Source organism: Zophobas morio, unplaced genomic scaffold (assembly GCF_036711695.1).
Source record: "Zophobas morio isolate AGI-343-1 ecotype UQ-CSIRO unplaced genomic scaffold, CSIRO_AGI_Zmor_V1 ptg000004l, whole genome shotgun sequence".
Lineage (NCBI taxonomy): Eukaryota > Metazoa > Arthropoda > Insecta > Coleoptera > Tenebrionidae > Zophobas > Zophobas morio.
Window position 1 is genome coordinate 7,309,468 of NW_026972109.1, and position 23,018 is coordinate 7,332,485.

At 33.6% G+C, this 23,018-nt stretch overlaps 2 protein-coding genes across 3 annotated transcripts in view; one reads left to right on the plus strand and one right to left on the minus strand.

Annotated features, from left to right (window-relative positions):
• Window positions 1-22,952, plus strand: part of LOC135139747 (tigger transposable element-derived protein 4-like) — a 191,023-nt gene extending 168,071 nt beyond the window's left edge. Inside the window, exon 2 of the mRNA XM_064070078.1 lies at window positions 22,940-22,952. The gene's annotated coding sequence lies outside the window, so the exon portion shown is untranslated. The remainder of the gene's footprint in view (window positions 1-22,939) is intronic.
• LOC135139784 (protein FAM107B) overlaps window positions 1-23,018 on the minus strand; it is a 40,861-nt gene that overhangs the window by 7,177 nt on the left and 10,666 nt on the right. Inside the window, exon 1 of one of the 2 annotated variants that reach the window (XM_064070123.1) lies at window positions 22,337-22,407. The exons of the other annotated variant lie outside the window; for it this stretch is intronic. Coding sequence (XP_063926193.1) covers window positions 22,337-22,381 — 45 coding nt within the window. The 5' untranslated portion in view covers window positions 22,382-22,407. Of the gene's footprint in view, window positions 1-22,336; window positions 22,408-23,018 lie in introns of those variants that run through there. 2 annotated transcript variants of the gene reach the window in all.

Sequence of the window (23,018 nt, forward strand, 5' to 3'; positions counted from 1 at the left end):
CAGGTGCAATTAGAACCGCCCAATCACTTTCTTCGTGGGTGAGAAATGAGGTTTGCCCTTCGCTCGACGGGATTTTTATATAAGTAAGCGTTGACGTAGGGACGATAAAAGTGGCGAAGGTGAACGGCTTATTAAACAGAGCGAGGTACAGAAATTGTTATCTTACGTATGGTCAAAAATAAACGTTTACCGAACGAATGGAGTTGTACAAGTGCGTGATTAATGATTACTCGTGATCGCTCCATCTCTTCAGTAAACGGACCATAATATTGTATGATTTTAGTGTTTAAGTGTCTTTCAACAACCCCTATCCCGCCCCTCGCTAAACCGCCACAACGACCTGAACAAAACCGGCATTAATTCATCGATTCGTCACGGTGATTGATGAATAAAGAGGGGAAAATATTAATACGACCTTATTTAACCCCTTGATGCGGAGGACAAAACGGTTCATGTTGTGTCGTCGGAACTGGCACACCAGGAAGTTTCTTGTGCGTACGGGAAGCGATAACGGAAGACCAATTTTAGAACCTGGTCTATATTTTTATTACTTTTCCATTTGGACTTTCGATAACGTGAATGAGTGATCCGTTATTTGAGACTTTTATGGTACGTGTAACATGCAAATAACAATTTTATGTTTCAATTAAGCGATAAGTTCGAGATAAGGGAATGTATTTGATAATGCTGGTAAATCCGGTGGTATTAGGCCGGAATTCGTTCCCAGATTTACGAATAATGAGGACAGTAGGCGACAAGTGAAATTGGAAAATAAAAAACCCGCATCTAATGCACTTAAATTTCGGATTGATTCGTTAACGACGGCAGTTAAATGGATGCCAGGAGTAAAATATTGAAGTGTGATGACGCACTTGATGACTCTACAAAGAAAGAGCGTATTTTATCACCATATACGAGAATTGTGACTAATTTCTAAAGAATAGTAATCATTAATAATATGATAATAATTATAAGTCATCAATGAACATCCTGATAAAATATTAACGTTTCTAATAAAATAAACTCTTCGTAGGTATTGTTTTACTCTTGATTTAGCAAATAATTATAACAATGGAACGTTTGACTGTGGGTTGAGTTATGTTTGCCAAACTAAACACTTGATGTGTTAGTTTTTCACCGTTTTTCGAGGACGAACTAAATATATTAAGTTGTTTGAATGCTGTTTGGTTTTATTATTTCCATTTTTTACACTCTCTTTTAAAATTTTCGTAGATTTTAGGGAAGAACTTGGGAAATTTATGGAATTTATTATTGTTATACTTGTTTAACTACAGCTGAAACCGCCTTCCGAAATTTTGATAAATAATAATTGAAATACGAAATTTTTACCCAAATTTAGTTTGTTGAGAAACTTCGAAATCGATCAGGTCTGGTCAGGTTAAGTCCGGCGAAATTTAAAATGTGGCTTGATTTTAGTAATATTTATCAGATTTCGTTATAATTTTCCGAAGTTGTTTATTTTTGCCTTAAACTTGAAGTACTTATTGAAACAGTTTTTTTGTGTGGTGTCAAATCCAAATTCTCTCGAGTGTTAATTACGTGAGGCAAATACAACTTCGCAAATCCACGAAAAAATGGATTTCCAGGTTGTCAAATTTTGTTTTATTTATGACAACCGAAGTTACTTTATATTTTGTAGGTATACCCGTCACATCAATAACGATGACGTTTAAATGACAATGGAAAATACCGAACTCGTGACAGTCCTTTTAGAATCGAAGAATTGGTCTAGGTTAGTTAGACAGAATTTCTTTCGTCTCTGAAGTACAGTACAACACATCCAAGATTTCGAAAAATTATTAATTTGATTTTGTGACTTATTGTTTTACAATTTTATAAAATAACATACTAGTGGTTTATGAACCCGTGTTAAGTTTTTACCGCAGACGTCCAAATTTTTGGAAAAAAAGTCAAAATTATATCACAATCTTTTACAATTTAACTTTGAAATTGCAAAACCGGATGCTTTGGAAGTGGTTGGAAAAATTGTAAATTTTGCAAAAGGGGCAATGTTGAAAAATTGAGCTTTTGAAAAATTTGTCTAAAAATCTACAAAAATTTGGGATATAATTCTCGACATGATGATTAAAAGAACTGAGGTCGAAATAAAAAAAAAATTGTTTCGGCAATTTTCGAAAGTGGTGGAAACGAGATCGAAATTTTGCAAAGGCAATATTGAAAATTTTATCTTTTGAAAAAGTTGTCTAAAAATCCACAAAAATTCTGGGATACAAATCTCGGCGTGGTGATTTTCTAATATAGCCCGGAGCAAAATTTTAAAAGTATCCGGTTTGAAAGCCAGTTTTTTTGAAAATCGAAAAAATTGACATATTTCATCAACGATTCTGACAAAATTTTCCAAGATGGTCAAACATAGGTCGAAATTTACATATGGAAAAATTCGGCTTTTAAAAATTTTGACCAAACATCCTGAAATATAGATCTTCTTTTTTGTTCGGTAAACCAAAAAATCGAAATCCGAAAAGTCATCAAAAAATCTAAAATTTCAAAAATCGAAAAATGAAAACATCAAAAAATCCAGAAAATGAAAAATTCCCAAAATTGAAATGTTGACAAAGTAGGAAATCAAAAACTTAGAATGAGAAGGGCGAGTGGGCGGGTGGGGCTAATATTTGCCAAGATAAGACAGATTTTGGCAAATGACCTATCCTACAATAAAATAGGGGGTGGGTGGGCGGGGCTAGTATTTGATAAGATAAGACTGATTTTGACATATTCGACCAAAAAAAGTTACGATTAGATTTTTTACTTTTTCACATCCTAGATTCTATTAGTTTCCACTGCCAATCGACAGAAAAACATCATTAGCCCCGCCCACCCACCCGGTCTCCATTTCGGTCATCGGTTTTATCCACTTTGAATGGATGGAATGATCTTATACTGAACAGAAATAAAATTAGTCGTTAGAATGAGAAGAGGGGGAGGGCGGGCGGGGCTAATATTTGCTAAGATAAAACAGATTTTGGCAAATGACATATCCTACAAGAAAATAGAGGGTGGGTGGGCGGGGCTAGTATTTGATAAGATAAGTCTTTGCCGCTTTTGACATTTCCAACCATTTTTCAACTATTTTCGAAAATTAGTTGAATACATTTTCTTGTAGATTTCGATATCCAGAAGTCATTTTCGGCTGCATTTCTTCGAAAATTCCTACCATTTTTCCAAAATCGCTAATTCAAATGTAGCAAATTTTACATAGTAATTAAAAAGGAAATTTTTATTAATTTTTGTTTTACAAAATACGTACAATCGTTTTAAGAATGTACTTTGTGGTTTTTGTATATTCACAGAAATGTTTCAAATTTGTTTATTTGAGACAATAGAGAAGTTAGAATAGGTCAGGTCACGTTATTTTAAGTCAGGTCAGGTGTATAAAGTAAGAAATAACCTTTATAACAAATAGTATAACAAAAAAAAATATATACGATTAGCGCTATTTCTTGACTTTTTCACATCCTAGATTCTAGCCCCGCCCACCCACCCTTCCTTCATTTCAATGACTGATTTTATTCGGTGTGAATGAAATGAACGATCTTATACTGAAGAGAAATAAAATTAATCGTTAGAATGAGAAGAGGGTGGGTGGGCGGGGCTAGTTCTTGCTAAAATAAGACTGAAATGACAAACCTTCCAAGAAAATAGAGGGTGGGTGGGCGGGCTTAATTCTTTTTTTCACATAATTCGGTACACAGAGCAGCAATCTGCCTAATTTAATATTTAAAAATGTAAATAAAGACTACCCATTCGAACATATTATTATTTTATTGTTGATAAATTTTATCAGTGTTAAGAAAATCGTGTAGGTGGTAAAACGATAATTAAACTTTATCTAATCATCCACCAACAAAGTGATAACATCACCTGAAAATGTTTCATAGTAAATGTAATTCAAATTTTATAAAATAACATGCTCCTACAGCTGTGGTTTATGAAATCGTATTGATTTTTAATCTTGACCTCTAGATTTTTGGAAAAAAAATCACAATTGTATAACAAAATTTTAAAATGTCGCTTTTAAGGCCATCGTAAGCATGGTAAATCATAATGAATCTGTATTATTCTCCTCCAGCCCCCCAAATTGACCAAGTTATCACCAAATTTTCTTTGCAAAACATTTTTTAGACCATTTTTTTATGATAATTCCTAACAGACAGAAACGAGGGAATTATTTTTTCACACTCTAGGGATCTGAAACGTCGTGAAAACATGAAAGCAGCCATTCGCCGGATTGACCCTATTACAACACTTACTTAACCTTCGTCCGGAACTAAAAATTAGTTACTCAAAGGCAGATATTTTTTAAGAATAAACGATGTGAGTGATTTTAATAAGCTAAACTTTATTACAAATTGAAATACAGCATTAACGCCAACGTATGTATTTGTCCCCTCCAAAAAAATGATGACGTCTCTAACTTTATTAGTGTTCTTTCAGTTGCGAAGGAAAAAAAATGGTCATAAGTTAGAACAGACAGAAGAAATTAATTTATTCTTGAATTAAATAAAAAAAATAGATAGGATTTATTCAGCAAAATTATGAGATGTCTTCATCAAATTTTTGGAGAAGATAAACAGATTTTGATTATCGAAAATCTGCAATATTTCAGCACTCGGTTTCCAAAAATTTCCCAATATCAATAATTTTCTCAGAAACAATCTATCCTAAAATTAGTACATATGTAGATCCACTAAAAAAAGTGATGACATAACCTAAGAAAAATTCTAATATTGCATCAAAAATACTCCTACCTAATTTTTCTTACATTACCACCAAAAATTGGACCATGCCATTTAAAAATATAATCAAATGAATTTTTTGAAAACCAACTCAAACTTGATTGATGATGATATATGTAATAAGTAAAAAGGAAAGCTAAAGATTAAACCACACCTATACCCTCTCCGCATCTCAATTGTAATGAATTTTTCATTCGTTGTCAGACCGACGGACGGAGCGTAATTACAAAATCCCTATATTCCTACAAAAATTTACCATTTTGAACATGTAAATTTCATGTTGTGAAAAGGAAACTACGTATATTTAAAAAAGGGGGCATGATATGAGCCCCACCCACCCACCCTATCTCAATTGTGACGATTTTTTTATTCGCAAAGAGTTGGAGGACGGAGCTTAATTGCAAAATCTTCATTTCTCAACAAGAATTTATCGTGAGAAACATATCCTTAAGTAATCGTGTTATTCAAAGGAAACTATGTACATGTATTGAGTAAAAAAGAAAGCTAAAGATTAACCCCCACATATGCCTCCTCCGCGATCTCAATTGTAATGAGAGACCGAGGAGCGGAGGAAAATTGCAAAATCCCTATTTTCCTACAAAAATTTACCATTTTGAACATGTAAGTTTCATGTTATGAAAAGGAAACTACGTATATTTAAAAAAAGGGGCATAATATGAGCCCCGCCCACCCACCCTATCTCAATTGTGATGATTTTTTTATTCGTTATGAGTCGGGGGGGGGGGGAGCCTAATTGCAAAAATCTTCACTTCTCAACAAAAATTTATCATGAGAAAACATGTCCTTAAATAATCGTGTTATTCTTCAAAGGAATTTATATGTATTAATTAAAAAAGAAAGCTAAAGATTAAACTCCACCTATAGCCCCTCCGCGAACTCAATTGTAATGAAATTTTCATTCGCTGTCAGACCGAGGGGCGGAGCCTAATTGAAAACTCTCTATTTCCCTACAAAAAATCACCATTTGAACATATTTTAAGTTTCTTAAGACTGCGTATATTAAAAAAAAGGACATAATATTAGATACGGTATTACACAACTACACAATTTTTTTTGCAAAATATGTATTTATGGACTAGGGGAAAATACCTTATAAAATATGGATACAATAACATTAAAAATAGTAACCACACAATAGTCGTCGCCATTTTTGTATACTATTCAACTTGTCATTACATGTAACTTTTAGCACACGCAGATAATATCACATAATTTACGTCTGCATCCAAAGTAACCCGTTAGTATTTCTGTACTTCGGGGAAAATCCAATTTTCTCGTAGTCCCAACAGAATACAGAAGTCACCAAATTCTCAGTTTAATTACTGAATAGAGCTCTCGGTCTCTTCGGCCCAGTTAATTTTAATTAGAATTAAGCATCACATCGGGGATGATAAATAGCACAATGGAATTCATTACTCACCAACGCCACCAGAAAAGGTTCTATCATTTAAAGAAATCAATCGAAATACAGCTCGTTATTCCAAAAACGATATCTGTTAGCACCCTTGAAATTTTGGCGAACCCGCGCAATCTCCCCCATATCTCGCAAGTTTACCAGCGAATATTCACCTCATCGGCTATTCAATTCCCGCGATGACTTTCATAGATCGCCGGTGTCTGCAATAAAACGCTTCCTCTTCGCTCCGGCGGAATACAAATAGAACAACGTGTGTGCAAAGCCAAAGAGAGTGTGAACAACCTGTCACGCGAACGTCAAACAACGAAAATCCACGCTCTATTAAAACTCAACCAAAACAAACGAACGCCGCACGAGAGCGAACAAAAAACCCACCGACAAACAGAGCTTTTGTTCAGGACTCCGGTTTTTGGGCGATCCGCGCGCGTGCGATTAGATAAAAGCACTGAAAACAAATTCGGAAAATTAAGCGACGTCGTGCGCGCATTACTTAGACGAAATTGCTTCCTTTTGAGAAACAGGAAAAGGTTTCAACACTTCGCGATTACGCTAACGAGAACAAACAAATCGGAACGATGTTGCGTACGGCGGCGGAGGAGGAAAAGACGACGCGAAAATTCGAAGGAGAAACTGGGCTTTTTCGAGGGGAAAGCGGGTGCTGGTAGGTGGGTATTGTGAAGGATGTTGGAAACACTTTCGTTGGTTTTATTGAAATGATGAGCATCTGGCGAGCGGCGGTTCAACGGCCCCTCGAGTTTCAAAACCACGCCCGGACTCAATTTTGATCTTGCTAATGAGGTCTGAGATCATCGCCGATGGGATGAGTCAAGTGCGGAAAATGCGAAAAAAACGAAAATTTATCTCGCGATGGTGTGATATCAGCAACCAAGAAACTTCCGAGAAACACTAGTCACTTGGTTTAAAGGTGACGACGTAAACGTCGGCATGATAAATCTTGAAACGTAACATTTCAAAAATTTGGATATTTACGGTAAAAAGCAAGTCCGATTCATAAACCACAAATATAGGGGTTTGTAAACCATAAATACCATTAACTACGCACAAGTCTCAACTCCTCTACTAAACCAAGAAAAATTTGGTCGCAAGTTATTTCAAGTGAACTTCCCTCGCCCCTCAAGTAGAGCTCCAATCAAATCCTGCTTTTCTGAAAAATTACAACATTTTTTGCTAATCTCAATAAAGTAAAACCAGTGGCGTAAATAACATTCCAGCAGCCCCCGCGCCGCGTGGGTGCAAATTCCAAAGGGGTCCGTACAAGTGCCGACAATATCAAATAATGAAATACACTGCGTTTCAAATAAAATGCACCACCTAGAAGGAGTAGGTGTAGAATGTTGAAATTTGGTGGAGAAGACTATTGCATATAGACAAACATTTGATTAAAATTTCAAAGAAAAAATAAAATGTCTAACACAAGAAATGTTAATAATGTGTTAAAATTCCACCTGAGCGAATACAAGACTGTATTCCTCTAGGCATGCTTAAAATGAGATGATCTATTGCCTGTCGGGGTATCTCATTCCAGGCATTTTGAATTTGTTGTAGCAATTCTTCCAAAATCTTTGGAGGATGTGGTAAATTGCGCAGCCTTCTATGCATTACATCCTATACATGTTCGATTGTTGATAAATCAGGTAATCGGGCAGACCAGGGTAACAAGTTGACGTTATTTTCCTCAAACACTCTTTAAGTTAATATGGCCACATGAGGCCACGCATTATCTTTTTGAAAAGATGTTCTTCGACGGTTCTAGAGATAAGGAAAAAGAATTTGATTTAACACGTTATCGATGTAACGCCGGGCATTTAGCGTGCCTGGAATGAACACTAAGGGGGTACTTCAACAGATTTGTATACCCCCCCTTATCATTACTCCAGGTGTTATAGCGGTATGACGTCTCTGTACAAATTCCAGATTTTACCTTTGGCCTCGAGGCCTTCGAACACGTATGCGTCCATCAGAGTGCCACAAAAAAAACTTAGACTCGCTTCTAAACATTATGACATTCCACTGTTACAGCCATTGCTGCCTGTCTTGGTACCAGTGAAGCCTGGTAGTTTTGTGTTCTTGTGGTAAGGGAAGTTTACAGTTTGGACCATAAGATCTCAAGCCAAAGGAACGAATTTGGCGGTAGATGGTACTCCTCGGATTCTGTGCCCAATTGCTGTCATCCAGTCCATCCCGACTGATCATTATGGTTACCAAGGGTATTGAATAACACTTCTTCTTAGCAAATGATCTTCGCGTTCTTGGGTGACTCTGAAACGGTCGGTACCCCTGCGACGCATTTGTAGCTCTTCGTTGTTCCATTCTCGACTTGTTCTTAATATCGTAGAATGCGTTGGGCCTAGTTTTCTAGTGATTTCCCGAAATGGTAAACCAGCCTCATGCAACCCAATAATTCGCCCTCTTTGAATAGGTGTTATCTGTTGAAAATTACCTCGTGTGCGAACTCATAGCATTTTTGCAAGCACAATCATGACAAATTTCAAGTCAAATTGCAAAAGAATCTTAATCCAGTGTCTTCAAAACATAATCAAAAAATTAATAAAAATCGAATAACACCCGGTATATTATCTAAACAAGTTGTAGTTTTTAATTCAAATTTTAATCAAATGTTTGTCTATATGCAGCAGTCTTCTCCACCACATTTCAACATTCTACGCCTACTCCTTCTAGGTGGTGCATTTTATTTGAAACGCAGTGTATATTTAAAGCAGATAACCAACGGGGAAAAAATGTCTTTCGAAAAATCAAAAAACTGAAAAATTGAAATACATATCGAACATCGAGCAATTGAAACGTTGTGGTGTCGATAAATCGAGGAATAGCGAAATCAAAAAATTTTTAAAATCGAAAAATGGAAAATAAAAAAAAAAATTAAAAACCGAAATCCGGAAAAACGAAAAATCGAAAGATCACGCCAGTGAAGCATCGAAAAGCCGAAAAATCTAAAATTTAAAAAATGGAAAAATTAAAATATAGAGAAATTAAAGTACCCAGACATTGAAAAATTGCTAGAACTTAAATACTGATACGTTGCAAAAACGAAAACTTGAAAAATCGAGAAGTCGAAAAACTGAAAAAACAAAAAAAAAACGAGAAAATGAGAAATTGAAAAATTTTAAATCTAATAAATTGAGATTGAAGAGTCGAGAAACGAAAATTGAAATGTGTATTAAAAAATTTAAAAAACGGGAAATCGAAACATCTAAAATTTATAAAATCCAATTTGAAGTATCGAAAAACTGAAAAATTCCAAACCTGAAAAGTCGAAAAATTCAAAAATGGAAACATCGAAAAATTGGGAAATTCAAAAATCTAAAAATCAAAAAGCCGAATAACCGAAAAACCCAGACATGAAAATATTGAGAACACGAGAAATCGAAACGGTTCACATGAAACATTAAACATTGAAAAATTATAAGTATAAAAAAATTAAATTGAAAAATCGGGAAATCGAGACATCAAAAAATCGAAAAATCAAATATTTTAAATCCAAACATTGAAAAAATTTAAAAATTCCAAAAACTGAAAATGGAAAATCGGAAAACGGAAAAATCGAGAATTTAAAAATTCTAAAATTTAAAATATCGAAAAATTTAAACATACATAGAAAAATTGTAAAAATTCAAAAACGAATAATCAAAAATTCCAAAAATTGAAGAATTGAAAAACACAGAAATCGAAAATCGAAAATTTAAAGAAGAAAAATACAAAGACTGAAACAGCGAGTAATCGAAAAATATAAAATTTAAAAAATCGCAAAATTGAAAAAAAAGAATAATCAGAAATCGAAAAGTCAATAATGGAAAATTTCAAAATCGAAAATTAAAAAAAAATTGAAAAATCAAAAACCTGAAAAATTGAAGAATTGAAATATGTAACATCGAAAAGTCGAAAGGTCGCGAAATGGGAAAATCAAAAAATCCAAAAATCGACAAATCGAAAAGTTGAAAAACCGATTAATCGAAAATTCGAAAACTACAAATCGAAAAGGGAAAAAACTGAAAAACCGATAAATCAAAAGTCGAAAACTTGAAAAGTGAAATAAAATGAAAAATTAAAACACCGAGAAATTGAACAATAAGAAAAACGAAAAATCGAGAAATCGAAGAATCGAAAAATCCCAAAACTGAAGCATCGAAAAATTAAGAAATAGAAAAGTCGAAAAACTGAAAAATTAAGAAATGGTAAAATCAAAAAATCGAAAAGTCGTAAAATCGAGAAATAGAAAAGTGGAAAAATCGATTAATTGAGATTTCGAAAAACAACAGGACGAAAAGTTAAAAACCTGAAAAACCGAGAAATCGATAGTCGAAAAATTAAAAATTGGAAAAATTGGAAAACCGAAAAATCTAAAATTTAAAAAAAGGCAAAATTAAAATATGCGAGAAATTGAACAATAAAAAAATCGAAAAATCGAGAAATAAAAAATCGGGATATTGAACAATCGAAAAATCCCAAAACTGAAGCATCGAAAAACTGAGAAATAGAAATGTCAAAAATAGAAAACTCGAAAAATCGAAAATTCAAAACATTTAAAAATTAAAAACCTAAAAAATCCAAAAATTGAAAAATCGAGGAATTGCAAAACAAAAAAATTGAAGAATAGAAAAGTTGCAAAATCGAGAAATCGAAAATTCAACAATAGAGAACCCGAAAAACTCAAAATTTCAAAAATCAAAAAATTGTAGAATCAAAAATCCGAAAAATCGGGAAATTGCAGAACTGAAAAATTCTAACACCGAAAAGTTGAGATATCGAGAAATAGGAAAATCAGAACTCCAAAAATTGTCGAAAAATCCACAAATCGAAAAGTCAAAAATCGGAAAGTCGAAAAATCGAAAATTTAAAAAATCGAAAAACTGAAATATCAAAACCTGAAAAATCGAGTAATCAAAGGTCGAAAATTTAAAAATTAGAGAAATTGAAAAACAAAAACTGAAAGACTGAAATATCGAAAAACTGAAAAATCTGAAACTAAAAAGTGGGAAAATTAAAACATCGAGAAATTGCATAAAAAATTGAAAAACCGGAGATCGAAACATCAAAAAATCGAGAAATCGAAAAGTCAAAAATTGAAACCTCGAAAAATCGAAAATTTTAAATATAAAAAAATTGAAAAATTGAAAACCTGAAAATTTGGGAAATAGAAAAATTGAAGAATTGAAAAACTGAAACATCGAAAACCCCAGAAATCGAAAAATAGGAAAATCAAAAAATCTAAAAGTTGAAAAATCGAGAAATTGAAATATTTAAGAAATGAAAAACTAAATAATCGAGAAATCGAAAAATGGGAAAACCGAGAAATTGAAAAGTCAAAAATAAAAAACTGGAAAAATCGAAAATTCAAAAAATTTAAAAAATGAAAAATCAAAATCCTGAAAGATCGAGAAATTGAAAAATCCGAGGAATTGAAGAATTGAAAAACGCAACATCGAAAAATTGAGAAATTGAGAAATGGGAAAATCATGAAATGACAAAGTCGAAAATGGAAAATTTAAAAAATCAAAAACTTGAAAATCGAGAAAACAAAAGTTGAAATCTTAAAAATTTAAAAAATTTAAAAACAAATCGAAAGACATCGCCATTGAAGAATAAAAAAACTGAAAAATCGAAAAATCCCAAAACTGAAGCATCGAAAAGTTCAGAAATTTAAAAATTGCAAAATCGAGAAATCGAAAAAACTGTAACACCGATAAGTTCAGATATCGAGAAATGGGAAAATCAAGAACTTCAAAAATTGTCGAAAAATCGAGAAATCAAAAAGTTGAAAAATCGATTAATGGAGAATTAAAAAAATCGACAAATCGAAAAGTCGAGAAATCAAAAGTCGTAAATTTAAAAAATCGAAAAACAGAAAAACTGAAAGACGAGAAAATTAAAACAGCGAGAAAATGAATAAAAAATTGAAAAATAGGAAATCGAAACATTAAAAAATCGAAAAATTGAGAAATCGAAAAACCGGAATGTCACAAAACTGAAGCATCGAAAAACTGATACATTGCGAAATCGAAAAGTCAAAAATAGAAACCTCGAAAAATTGAAAAAGTGAAACATCGAAAACTCTAGAAATGGAAAAATGGGAAAATCAAAAAATCTAAAAGTTGGAAAATTGAGAAATAGAAAAGTCAAAAACAGAAAAGTCCAAAAATCGAAAACCTGAAAAATCGAGAAATTGAAAAATTTAAGAACTGAAAAACTAAATAATCGAGAAATCGAAAAATGGGAAAATCAAAAGACAGGCAGACGAAACGACAGACCTACTTTTTCGCATTCGAACTCGAGGTTGTCATTAAACGAGAAAACATGAAAGTATCCAGTCAGCCTATGGCTTCAATCGCAATACTTCCGTTAGTTTACGCTCTGGAAGTGACCTTTTTTTTCACAAGACGTATAAATAAAATTAGAAACAGGATAAAATAGCACGTATGTGACATTTACCGAGCAATTTTTGAGAGGACGTCATTGGCATTTCAATTAGCCTTTTACAATTTTCGAGACATCCTTGCAATTTGAAAGTGCAAACTCCAGACAAATCCGTTTCCTAAATTTCCAGCGGACAAACAACGGACGGACTTACGGAACCGCGTCAAAACGACCAACATCCACTAAAATTTCAACCAACATCAGTCGCAAAATCGCCCGCCTTCGCACTGTCCCAAAACAAGTCACGATTTTAAATCGCACCTGACCTTCTAAAAATCAAACAATGATGCTGCTAATTTAAATAAACACCTGTATGGAAGATTTTCATTGCAGACACGTACACCAATGATAAATATTTATGTTTAGCTGTTAGACGTTACCGGGTAAGTGGAGTAAATTCCGAAGTTCTTCAAGATGGCCTGCGACTAACCGTCTCTCGCATCTCTAGAGACCTTCTGTGTCATATGGACAACGATGGATTTGAATGTCCGTCTAGGGTACTTATAAGGTCAAATGTGTTCTCTTGATTAATTGCTGCGTACGTTCTACGAAGATGAGGAATGACGTCAGATCTAATCAAAAAATCAACAGGCGGGTTATGTCGTACTCGACGGTGGATAATACCGGCGAAAATAATTTAATAATTATCGTGTAACACTTGAAAACACTCGATCGTGATGATTCATTTTTTGCGAGATTAAAATTTACATAGGTATTTTGCATGGGTGTATAGGTTTAAAACGTACTTTCGTTCGTGGAAAGTCCGTAATGAGCAATTTAGTGGTTATGGTATATGGAAAAAGTGTAATGAGGTTTCTGTATTACGTTCCGCACAAGATTGCCAATTACCGTCGTCAACAATGCGCTGTATATTTCCGATATCAACGAACATTAAACAGTGGGTATTTAGCAATAACATTAGGTCAGAGTATGGAACCTGCGTACATCGAAGCTTTCAAAGCTTGGAATAAATGCGGAAATTCATTTAGTAACACAAAATCAACTATTGCCAATAATAAAAAATATTAGTGTTATAAAACCACAAAAATTATATTGGCAACATAAAATGAAACTTTACCTTTGTATAAATGTGGTTTTACGCGAAAAGGGATAATGCGATTCCGCGATTGCCAAACTCCTAAACAAACTTGCACATAATTTCCTATTGGCTAGACGAATTGCGCCACATATTTGCAATCTTCAATTTTCTTTATTAACACAATCATACTTGTTGTATAAACCACAAAAATTAATTAGCTTTTAACACACCGCACTTGTCACGTTTTCCAATACACCACAATTAGTACCTTTATCAGAATACACACATAGGCGGCAATTTCTCAAAAAATATAACCTTAGTTGCACCTTTGTATACCGAGATTATCCCTATCACTAAGAAAATAAAAATGGTTTAATAATAAGTAAAAAATAAACACAAACGCACTCCGACAAGATCACTTTTGAAGTGTTCGCAAAAAATTACCTAATTACTAATCTAAATTTACAACAAGTTGTTAATTTCGCAATTTAACAAGCCGTCGTCCATTATTCATCAAAACATCCATATTTACGACGAACCTGTTGGCAAAAACTCACACAACTGTCATCTTTAATATGCCTGGAATTCCACAATTCTCAACCGTCGTTAAAAAATGAAATATTCAAACGGAACCCGACTATAACCGCTGTTGAACTCCTCTCCACCACTGCCACCATTCTTCTGAAATAATAACAGGCTCAACCCGTCTACCTGAAATTTCCGACAGGTAGGTACGCAAAAAGCAGGTGAAAACGTTGGAAAGGCACGTATCTCTGAGCAAATTTGTACGGGTAATTCATGGTTTCTCAATTTCTCGTGGGGCTTTTTTCAAAACCAGACGATTATTTGCATTTCGTAGTCACGAACTATCACCTCACTGTGAAGTGGGATTTTTTCGAAGTGAATGTCGGTAATGAAGAAAATCTGCAAACACTTGATGGATGATAAATATATATCATTGTTTGAAAGTCGGGTTTCTCATACTCTTTGCAAGAACAATGATGGGTAAATTTGATATGGATACGAAACTGGCGAAGTTTCACTTTTGTTGGGAAGGGTTACGTAAGGCGAGGTTGATGCACACAGTGTGATATTTTAATTGTTATACGGTCTATTATTGATTTTTTGAAGAATGTTCTGATTGCTTTTAAAAAGCGACGAAATATGCTAATGTTATGCATTATGGAAATTTCGATAATTAATTTCAATTTGTAAATTTCATCGTCCGGCAAAATTCTGCATAACTAATTCTTTCTCCGAAATGCGTCAGACTAATTCAGCTCCTTTTATTTTAAATGTTTTCTTTTGTGTTTATTATAGTTGTTTTAAATCGTCCCTGACCTTCGATATTTTTATTTACCTTGTAATATGAGTGTAAATGAGCTGACTACAATATTGCATTATCATTTGTGATCATCAAGGTCGCTTCAATCAATTGCAGCAAATTTTCAGGTTTAAGTTCACTTCGTTAAATAAAAAACTCAAAAATGATATTTCTTGACAACTAAAAAAAAGTTGTGTAACCGGCGCACGAAAGGGTACTTTATTAAACGAGAATCGCGTTTTTTGACGAGGCGTTAGTCGAGTTTAAAAATAGCTCGAGGACGCCGAAGAAGTTTCGCAAGCGATAAAAAATCACAATAAAACCTCTGTACAAGTGCATTTTTACTTAATAATAAAACAGTTTTTAATTAAGTTTTTGGCGTGCATTAATAAATATTCAAAACGTTCATGACAGGATATTACTAGATTTTATGACAAACGATTAACGATATTATTATTATACATTAATCGACTGGAAAGGCAATTGGAAAGTATAATCTAAAAACGTAAACTTATATCGTCCCACTTAAAAACCTTGTTTGGGCATTTATTCGTTAAAATAAAGTCCAAAATTAGTTTTTCATAAAAATAAAACGCAGTTAATTGAACTTTTTTTTAAATTATGAAACACATGTGAAATAATAAATAATAATAATCAAACAATAGCAGACATTTTACTGTTGATTGTTTTATTACGGCTTTGTATTTATAATCCAATGACTTCCTGATATACCGTAGCGACAGGCTTCCTGAGAATTCAATTTTATAATTCATTTTGAAAACAATCATTATTACCTTGTTAAAATATAATTTAAAAAAATGATTTTCTAATGAACCAACTTTCGTAATCGAATAGGTGGAACCACACATTTTATTTGTAGACAAAAGTGACAGATTGTCTCTAGTTCTCAATTTCTGTGTTAATGACAGCAGTAATTATTTTTACCTAATTTACAACAGTCATCAACACCTTCAAGTTTTAAATTCACAGTTAAGGGTATTTCCACTATGAATACAACCTCATTTCAAAAAACAGAATTTCTGAAAACCCATTCCATGGCAATCTGTTGCATTATTCAAAACTGGCTTTTAATCGTGACCCATTTCGTGGCATTTATGACGCGACGAAAAACCTCATCACACCATTCTACATGGGAACTGAATTTTTTGTGTCTTCGGTGAGATCGTATGAATCGTAGATTGGTGGCGGAAATAGTTCGGATGTCGCAGTCGGCATATGTCTGGTGGCGGTTTTAACCACAGATTTTCACTTCCTCTGGCCTACAAATTTTCACACTGAGCAACTGTTGCATATATTTACGGGCTGAACTTCTGATAAGATGCATTGATAGATAATATTTGCGACTTTCCATATTTCACAGCAATACTTGTCGCCTTTTCCCATTGCTACATCATCGTGTAACGTGTAATAAATTTCGCACTTTGCATTGTTTGCTTTTGCAGTTTTATATTGTTGACAGGTAATGCAAGTGGATTGTCTCTAGGATCTCTATCTCTAGTCACTGAAATTTATAGTGTTTTCTCTCAAAGCCGGCGTTGATAAAAGTGTCCTTTTTGCTATTTTAATCACGTAACTATACTATCGTAGAGAGAAAAATACAACAAAAAATTACTATACTATAGAATAGTCTCATTATTGTTCAACGTCAGTCGTGAAATTGACTCGCTTGAACGCTATAATATCATGTGTCTCCAAACGAATAATTAATTAGGGCTATTTATTTGGCAATTCGTTCCTACGTTGCAAACGGTCCTGTTCAACCATCCATTCAAAATTATCCTTTATCATTCGATCCCGTTTTAATAACTAAAAGGTTATACGAAAGAGTAAAGTGCCTGAATTAAATTCGTAACATTTAGAATCTGTGTTTTAGCTGGAATACGGCTTTGTTCACCATCTGACGACCGTTAAACTTTGACCGAGGAATTAATTTATGGTCTTATGGACTTCTGTTCTTTAATTGTGTGGTTATAAAATTTTATCAGCATGCAAACAGTGTATGTTTATATACAGTTCCGTACTGCATTCAGTCTGTTTTCTAAATACTCCTTAAATAAATCCGCATTTTGTGTAATTCTCTCTTCCACTTCGTAAAATCCTTTAAAAATTGACGATTAATAAGTGAAAATTATTAGGCAAACAGTGTCCTAAATTCGTATATATGGAGAATTAAAGGCAGTCTATAGACAGATACGCCTTTGTGTGGCGTTTGGCGACCGCTAAGCTTCGATCCAAAGTCCGTTCCGTTTTAACTTAGCAGCGTACAAAACCCGTGAGCAATATATTTTATATGACAGAATCAAAAAGTTATCAAAAATGCAGAAATTGATGTATGAATCTTACACAAATTGTCATAAAGTTTTTGTCATTCCGCTTCTATTCGTGTTAAGATTTCTAACAATGTAACTTTTACTGTGCTAATGTTTTTAAATTTCTACCAAAAAATCTTTCTTTGCTACTTACAGAAAAAGTGTATTGAAATTTTCAGTATACGAGTTTTTTTATTATTATTATTATTGAAGATTTTACAGTCGACAACGGCAAAGTTGTAGATTATGAGTAGTAAAACCCTTAAAAATCATCCAAAATCAAGCATAATTACCTTAAAAGCACCCAAAAAATTTGACAAATTCCCCAAATTTTTAGACACCCCAAAACAGATTTTTATTTCTGCACCCGACCAATTGGCACACGAAAATCATCCAAAAGCAAGCGTAGTTACCTCAAAAACACGCTAAAGAATTTTACAAAACACTTTATTTTTAGACACCCCAAAATAACTCTTTACATCTCGACCAGATCAATCAGCATATGCAAAAATAATTGAAAAACACGCCAAAAAGGACATGAAACTATAAAAAAGTGTTAGAATACTTCAAAAAAACCCAATTTTTAGACATTCCAAAAGTACCCAAAGATCTATAGACCACCAAAAATTGAGAAAACGAAAAAACGGTTGAAAATCACCCAAAACTACCGTAAAACTCTTAAAAAACCGTGATTTTTTGACACCTTAAAATGGCTTTTTACCACGATATTTGGCACACGGAAAAAATCGTTAAAAATCACTCAAAAAAATCTCAAAAAAAAAATTTACAAAATACCTTGTTTTTAAACACCTCAAAATAGCTTTTAATATCTACATCAGAGCATTTGGTGCATGCAAGTCAGTAAAAAAAATCCCCAAAATCAAGCCTCACAATCTCCTAAAATACTCCAATATTTGGACACCCCAAAGTACCTAAAGATCTACGGGGTGCTGAAAAAATGGCGCACCAACTCAACGCCAAATTATTAAGTTTAAAAAAAAAAACATTAAAAAATTTCTTACGTCAATTTAACGTTCACTTACAGAAACAAAATATCGATTTAGACCGATAAATCAAAAAACCCTAAAAATTAGCCACACTTGTCAAATTCATCCTAAAATTTTTTAATTTTTTTGTTATATTATAAAATGAAGAAAACTGTGGATGAAAACAAAATACCTCCAAAATTATTTTGAATAAAGAAAGTCTAATTAATTTCATGTATCCAACACTAAGTGGTGAATTAGAATATGGTGAAATATTGAAAATAAAAGTTAAATTTTGAAGGGCTATAATTTCTACTACGTTTAGGCTCAAGAATTTTTTAAATTATTTTTTCTGTTCTATAAACAGTCCTCAACAACGTGTCATTGAATTGGTACGCCACTTTTTTAGCACCCTGTATAGACCAGGAACAATTAGGCATACGAAAGAATGGTTGAAAATCATAAAAAAAAAACCCAAAAAACTTTACAAAATCTCTTGTTTTCAGACACCCCCAAAAAGGATTTTTATTTCTGGACTAGACCACTTGGCACACGAAAAAACCGTTGAAAATCACCCAAAATTAAACAAAGTTACCTCAAAAACTTAGGAAATATGTACTTTGTTTTTAGCCACCCCAAAAAGGTCATGAAACTACGAGAAAAGTGCTAAAATCCTTAAAAAAAAACAACAATTTTTAGAGATTCCAAAAGTACCCAAAGATCCATTGACCACCAAAAATTGGACAAACGAAAAAATGGTTGAAAATCACCCAAAACTATCTTAAAACTCTTCAAGGTACCGCGATTTTTAGACATCCTAAAATGGCTCTTACTTCTGTACCAACATATTAAAAATCTTACAAAATACCTTGTTTTTAAACACCTCAAAATAGCTTTTAATTTCTGGACCAGAGCATTTGGCGCATGCAAAAGTTAGTAAAAAAGATCCCCAAAATCAAGCCTCACAATCTTCTAAAATACTCCAATATTTAAAGATCCCCAAGTACATCAAGATCTATAGACCACCAAACATTGGGCACACGAAGCAATGGTTGAATATCACCAAAAAATCAAAACAAAATCTCTCGTTTTCAAATACCCCAAAATGGATTTTTATTTCTGAACCTGACCAAATGGCACACGAAAAAACTGTTGAAAATCACCCAAAATCAAGCATAGTTACCTCAAAAAGACCCTAAAAAATACTTTGTTTTTAGACACCCAAAAATGTCTCTTTACATCTGCAAAAATCATTGAAAACATCCCAAAAAGACATAAAACTACCAAAAAAAGTGCTAAAATCCTTAAAAAAAAAAAAACAATTTTTAGACATTCCAGAAGTACCCAAACATCTATAAACCACCAAAAATTAGGCAAACGAAAAAATGGTTGAAAATCACCCAAAATTACCTCAAAAAGACCCTGAAACTCTTCAAAAATTGTGATTTTTAAACTATGGTTCTTTACTTCTGGACCAGGATATTCGGCACACAGAAAAAATTGTTAAAAATCTTACAAAATACTCCTACTTTTGCTTTAGACACCCCAAAATGGCTCTTTACATATGGATCACATCAATCGGCATATGCAAAAATCATTGAAAAACATCCCAAAAAGAACATGAAACTACAAAAAAAAAAATATTTTAGAGATGCCAAAAGTACCCAAAGATTGGGCAAACGAAAACATTGTAAATCACCCAAAACTATCTCAAAAGCACCCTGAAACTCTTCAAAAAACTGTGATTTTTAGACATCCTAAAATGGCTCTTTACTTCTGAATCAGGATATTTGGCACATGAAAAAAATCGTTAAAAATCACTCAAAATCAAGCACAGTTGCCTCAAAAACATCCTAAAAAAACTCAATATTTGGGCACCCCAAAAAACCTCAAAATCTATAGACCACCAGAAATTAGACATACGAAAGAATATTTGAAAATCATCAAAAAGGACCCAAAAAACTTACAAAACTACTTGTTTTCAAACACCTCAAAATGGATTTTTATTTCTGGACTAGACCAATTGGCACACGAAAAAACCGTTGAAAATTACCCAAAATGAGGCACAGTTACGTCAAAAATACCCTAAAAAAAACTTACAAAATATCATTCAGCATATCCAAAAATCATTGAAAAACATCCCAAAAAGAACATGAAACTACCAAAAGTGCTAAAATCCTTCCAAAAAAAAAAAAAACAACGATTTTTAGACATTCCAAAGATCTACCAAAAATTGGGCAAACGAAAAAATAGTTGTAAATCACCCAAAATTATCTCCAAAACACCTTGAAACTCTTCAAAAAAGTGTGATTTTTAGACATCCTTAAATGGTTCTTTATTTCTGGACCAGGATATTTGGCACACGGAAAAAATCACTCAAAATCAAGCACAGTTACCTCAAAAACATTACAAAAAACTTACAAAATACCTTGCATTTAAACTTAGTAAAAATAATCCCCAAAATCAATCTCCTAAAATATACCAATTATTTAGACACCCCAAAGTAGGTACCTTAAGATCTATAGACCACCAAAAATTAAGCATACGAAAGAATCGTTGAAAATCGCCAAAAAGAACTTATAAAATCTCTTGTTTTCAAAGACCCCAAAACAGCTTTTGATTTCTGGACCACGTCATTTGGCGCATGCAAAAAAAAAAACAACAAATCAAGGCTTGAAATAATAGTCTGCTTTTATAAACGTCATAGTCTATAAAAATATGGATATTCACTTTCATATAATGTATAAATTTCAATATGTCATTATAAAAATTCGAGAAACAATTAAATTTTTTATGAAATTTTAATATATAAAAATCAAATTGTAACAAGAATGAAAGCAGAATGATACAAATTTATGACAATTTATGTAACAACTTCTTCAGAAATTGGTAGATTTTTGATAACCGACAACATCGCCGCGATTTCTGCCATATAAAACGCATTATTTACGGATTTTATACGCTACCAAGTCAAAACGGAGCGCACAATAGCTCTTATTTTATGGTTTTATGTATAAAGGGCTGTGCTATTTAATTTTTAGGTTATAAAATTTTATTAGCACGCAAAAAGTGTATGCTTATAATACAGGACCGTACTGCATTCAATCTGTCTCTTCTAAATAAATATCGTCTTCTTTGTTCCATTTCGTAAAACATCTTAAAAAATTGAGGACTTTCACTAGTTACACCGAAATCTGTAACGGCCATTTCAAACGTTTAAAATTTCGACTAATAACTCTTGCACTGGGTATATTCACACAACAGTTGCGAAATCCGTTAATATCGTAATTAAAACTAGATACGTATGAACGTGTAGTCGTTAAAAAATAAACTACGTGCTTTATTTATCCTACACTTACTTTTGTTTGACGTACTATGAAATTCTGTGTGATAGTACATTGAAAAAAACGACGAATACACGTTTCGTCAATAATCTAATAGTCAGAGCAAAATTTGTTATCTTAATCAGATTGATCAAAATCCAATTTTTCTCAAGATTATATTCCACCGCCACTAAATCAATTTGTTGTAAAAAAAAAAAATGTCAACCACATTTATTGTCGAAAATCCAGTCCATGTCACAAAACAAAACTCATACAAAACAACCTATAGAAATCCAGTTTCCGTTTTAATCGCCTTCCGGCATTCAAAAACCCTCGTAAAACCTCACCGCCTTTTCACAGTTTTCCGGAAAAAACCTCTTTCCGCCTAATTAAAAAACACCTCACGTAACCACCACATTTGCACAATTTCATAACTCAATTAACTAATTTCATTTCACATGCAGGTGCACACGTCCTGCACTTTCTACACCAGGCCAAGACCCGTAAACACACCGGAATAGTCCGACCGGAAAATCGCCCGGAGTCGTATTATTTATGGACACGCTCCGGTTTGCCCGTTTAAGCCGCTCGAACTCGTTAAATATTGAAAAAAGTGCGCTACGCGCACCACCGCCTCGGCAATGCGTAGGACCGCCGCCGATTACCTGATTCCGTGCCGAATCGCGCCGTCGACAGCAGCAACACCACATTTCGCCGTTGCATCACTGACATAGAATAAAAACGTGACATACCTCCTGGTGGTAATCATCATCGGCGGTGTCCCTGACGAAAATAGATAGCGCCGGTGGCAAAGTTCGCAAAAATTCTCTGACGAAACGCGGACATGCATAGAACGCGCGCTCGCAGACCGACACTCTTCGAACGACTACTGCTGGAGTCGGTGCTCTTGCCGCGAACGATGGAAGGAGCGGCGAAATTCAGCCGAAGAGGTGAGGAAAGGCGGCCTGGATGCCGCTGCGTGGCCTTCGAGAACAAGGTCGTGGAAAATTTGGGGAAATTAGTCTGTGTCGATAACGAAAATATCTTCAGGTCGGAAAGTCAAGGTCTACAAAATGTAAAACGATCAATGGGGTTTTCTTACCGCAACGTCCACCCGATTTGCGACCCATTCGTTTTCTGTTGAGTTGGATTTAATTTGGTTACTAGTTTATTATTACACGGGCGACACAAAAAATTGAAATAACCTATGATTGAACCGTAAATCAATTAAATGGATTAGCAGACCTCAGTTTTTATTGGTTCTGCAGTAATGAGGATAAAAGTGTTGCTACTAGTTGCTAAGTTCACTATCTTTACATCAAAAATCAAAATCCGTCCAACACTTGG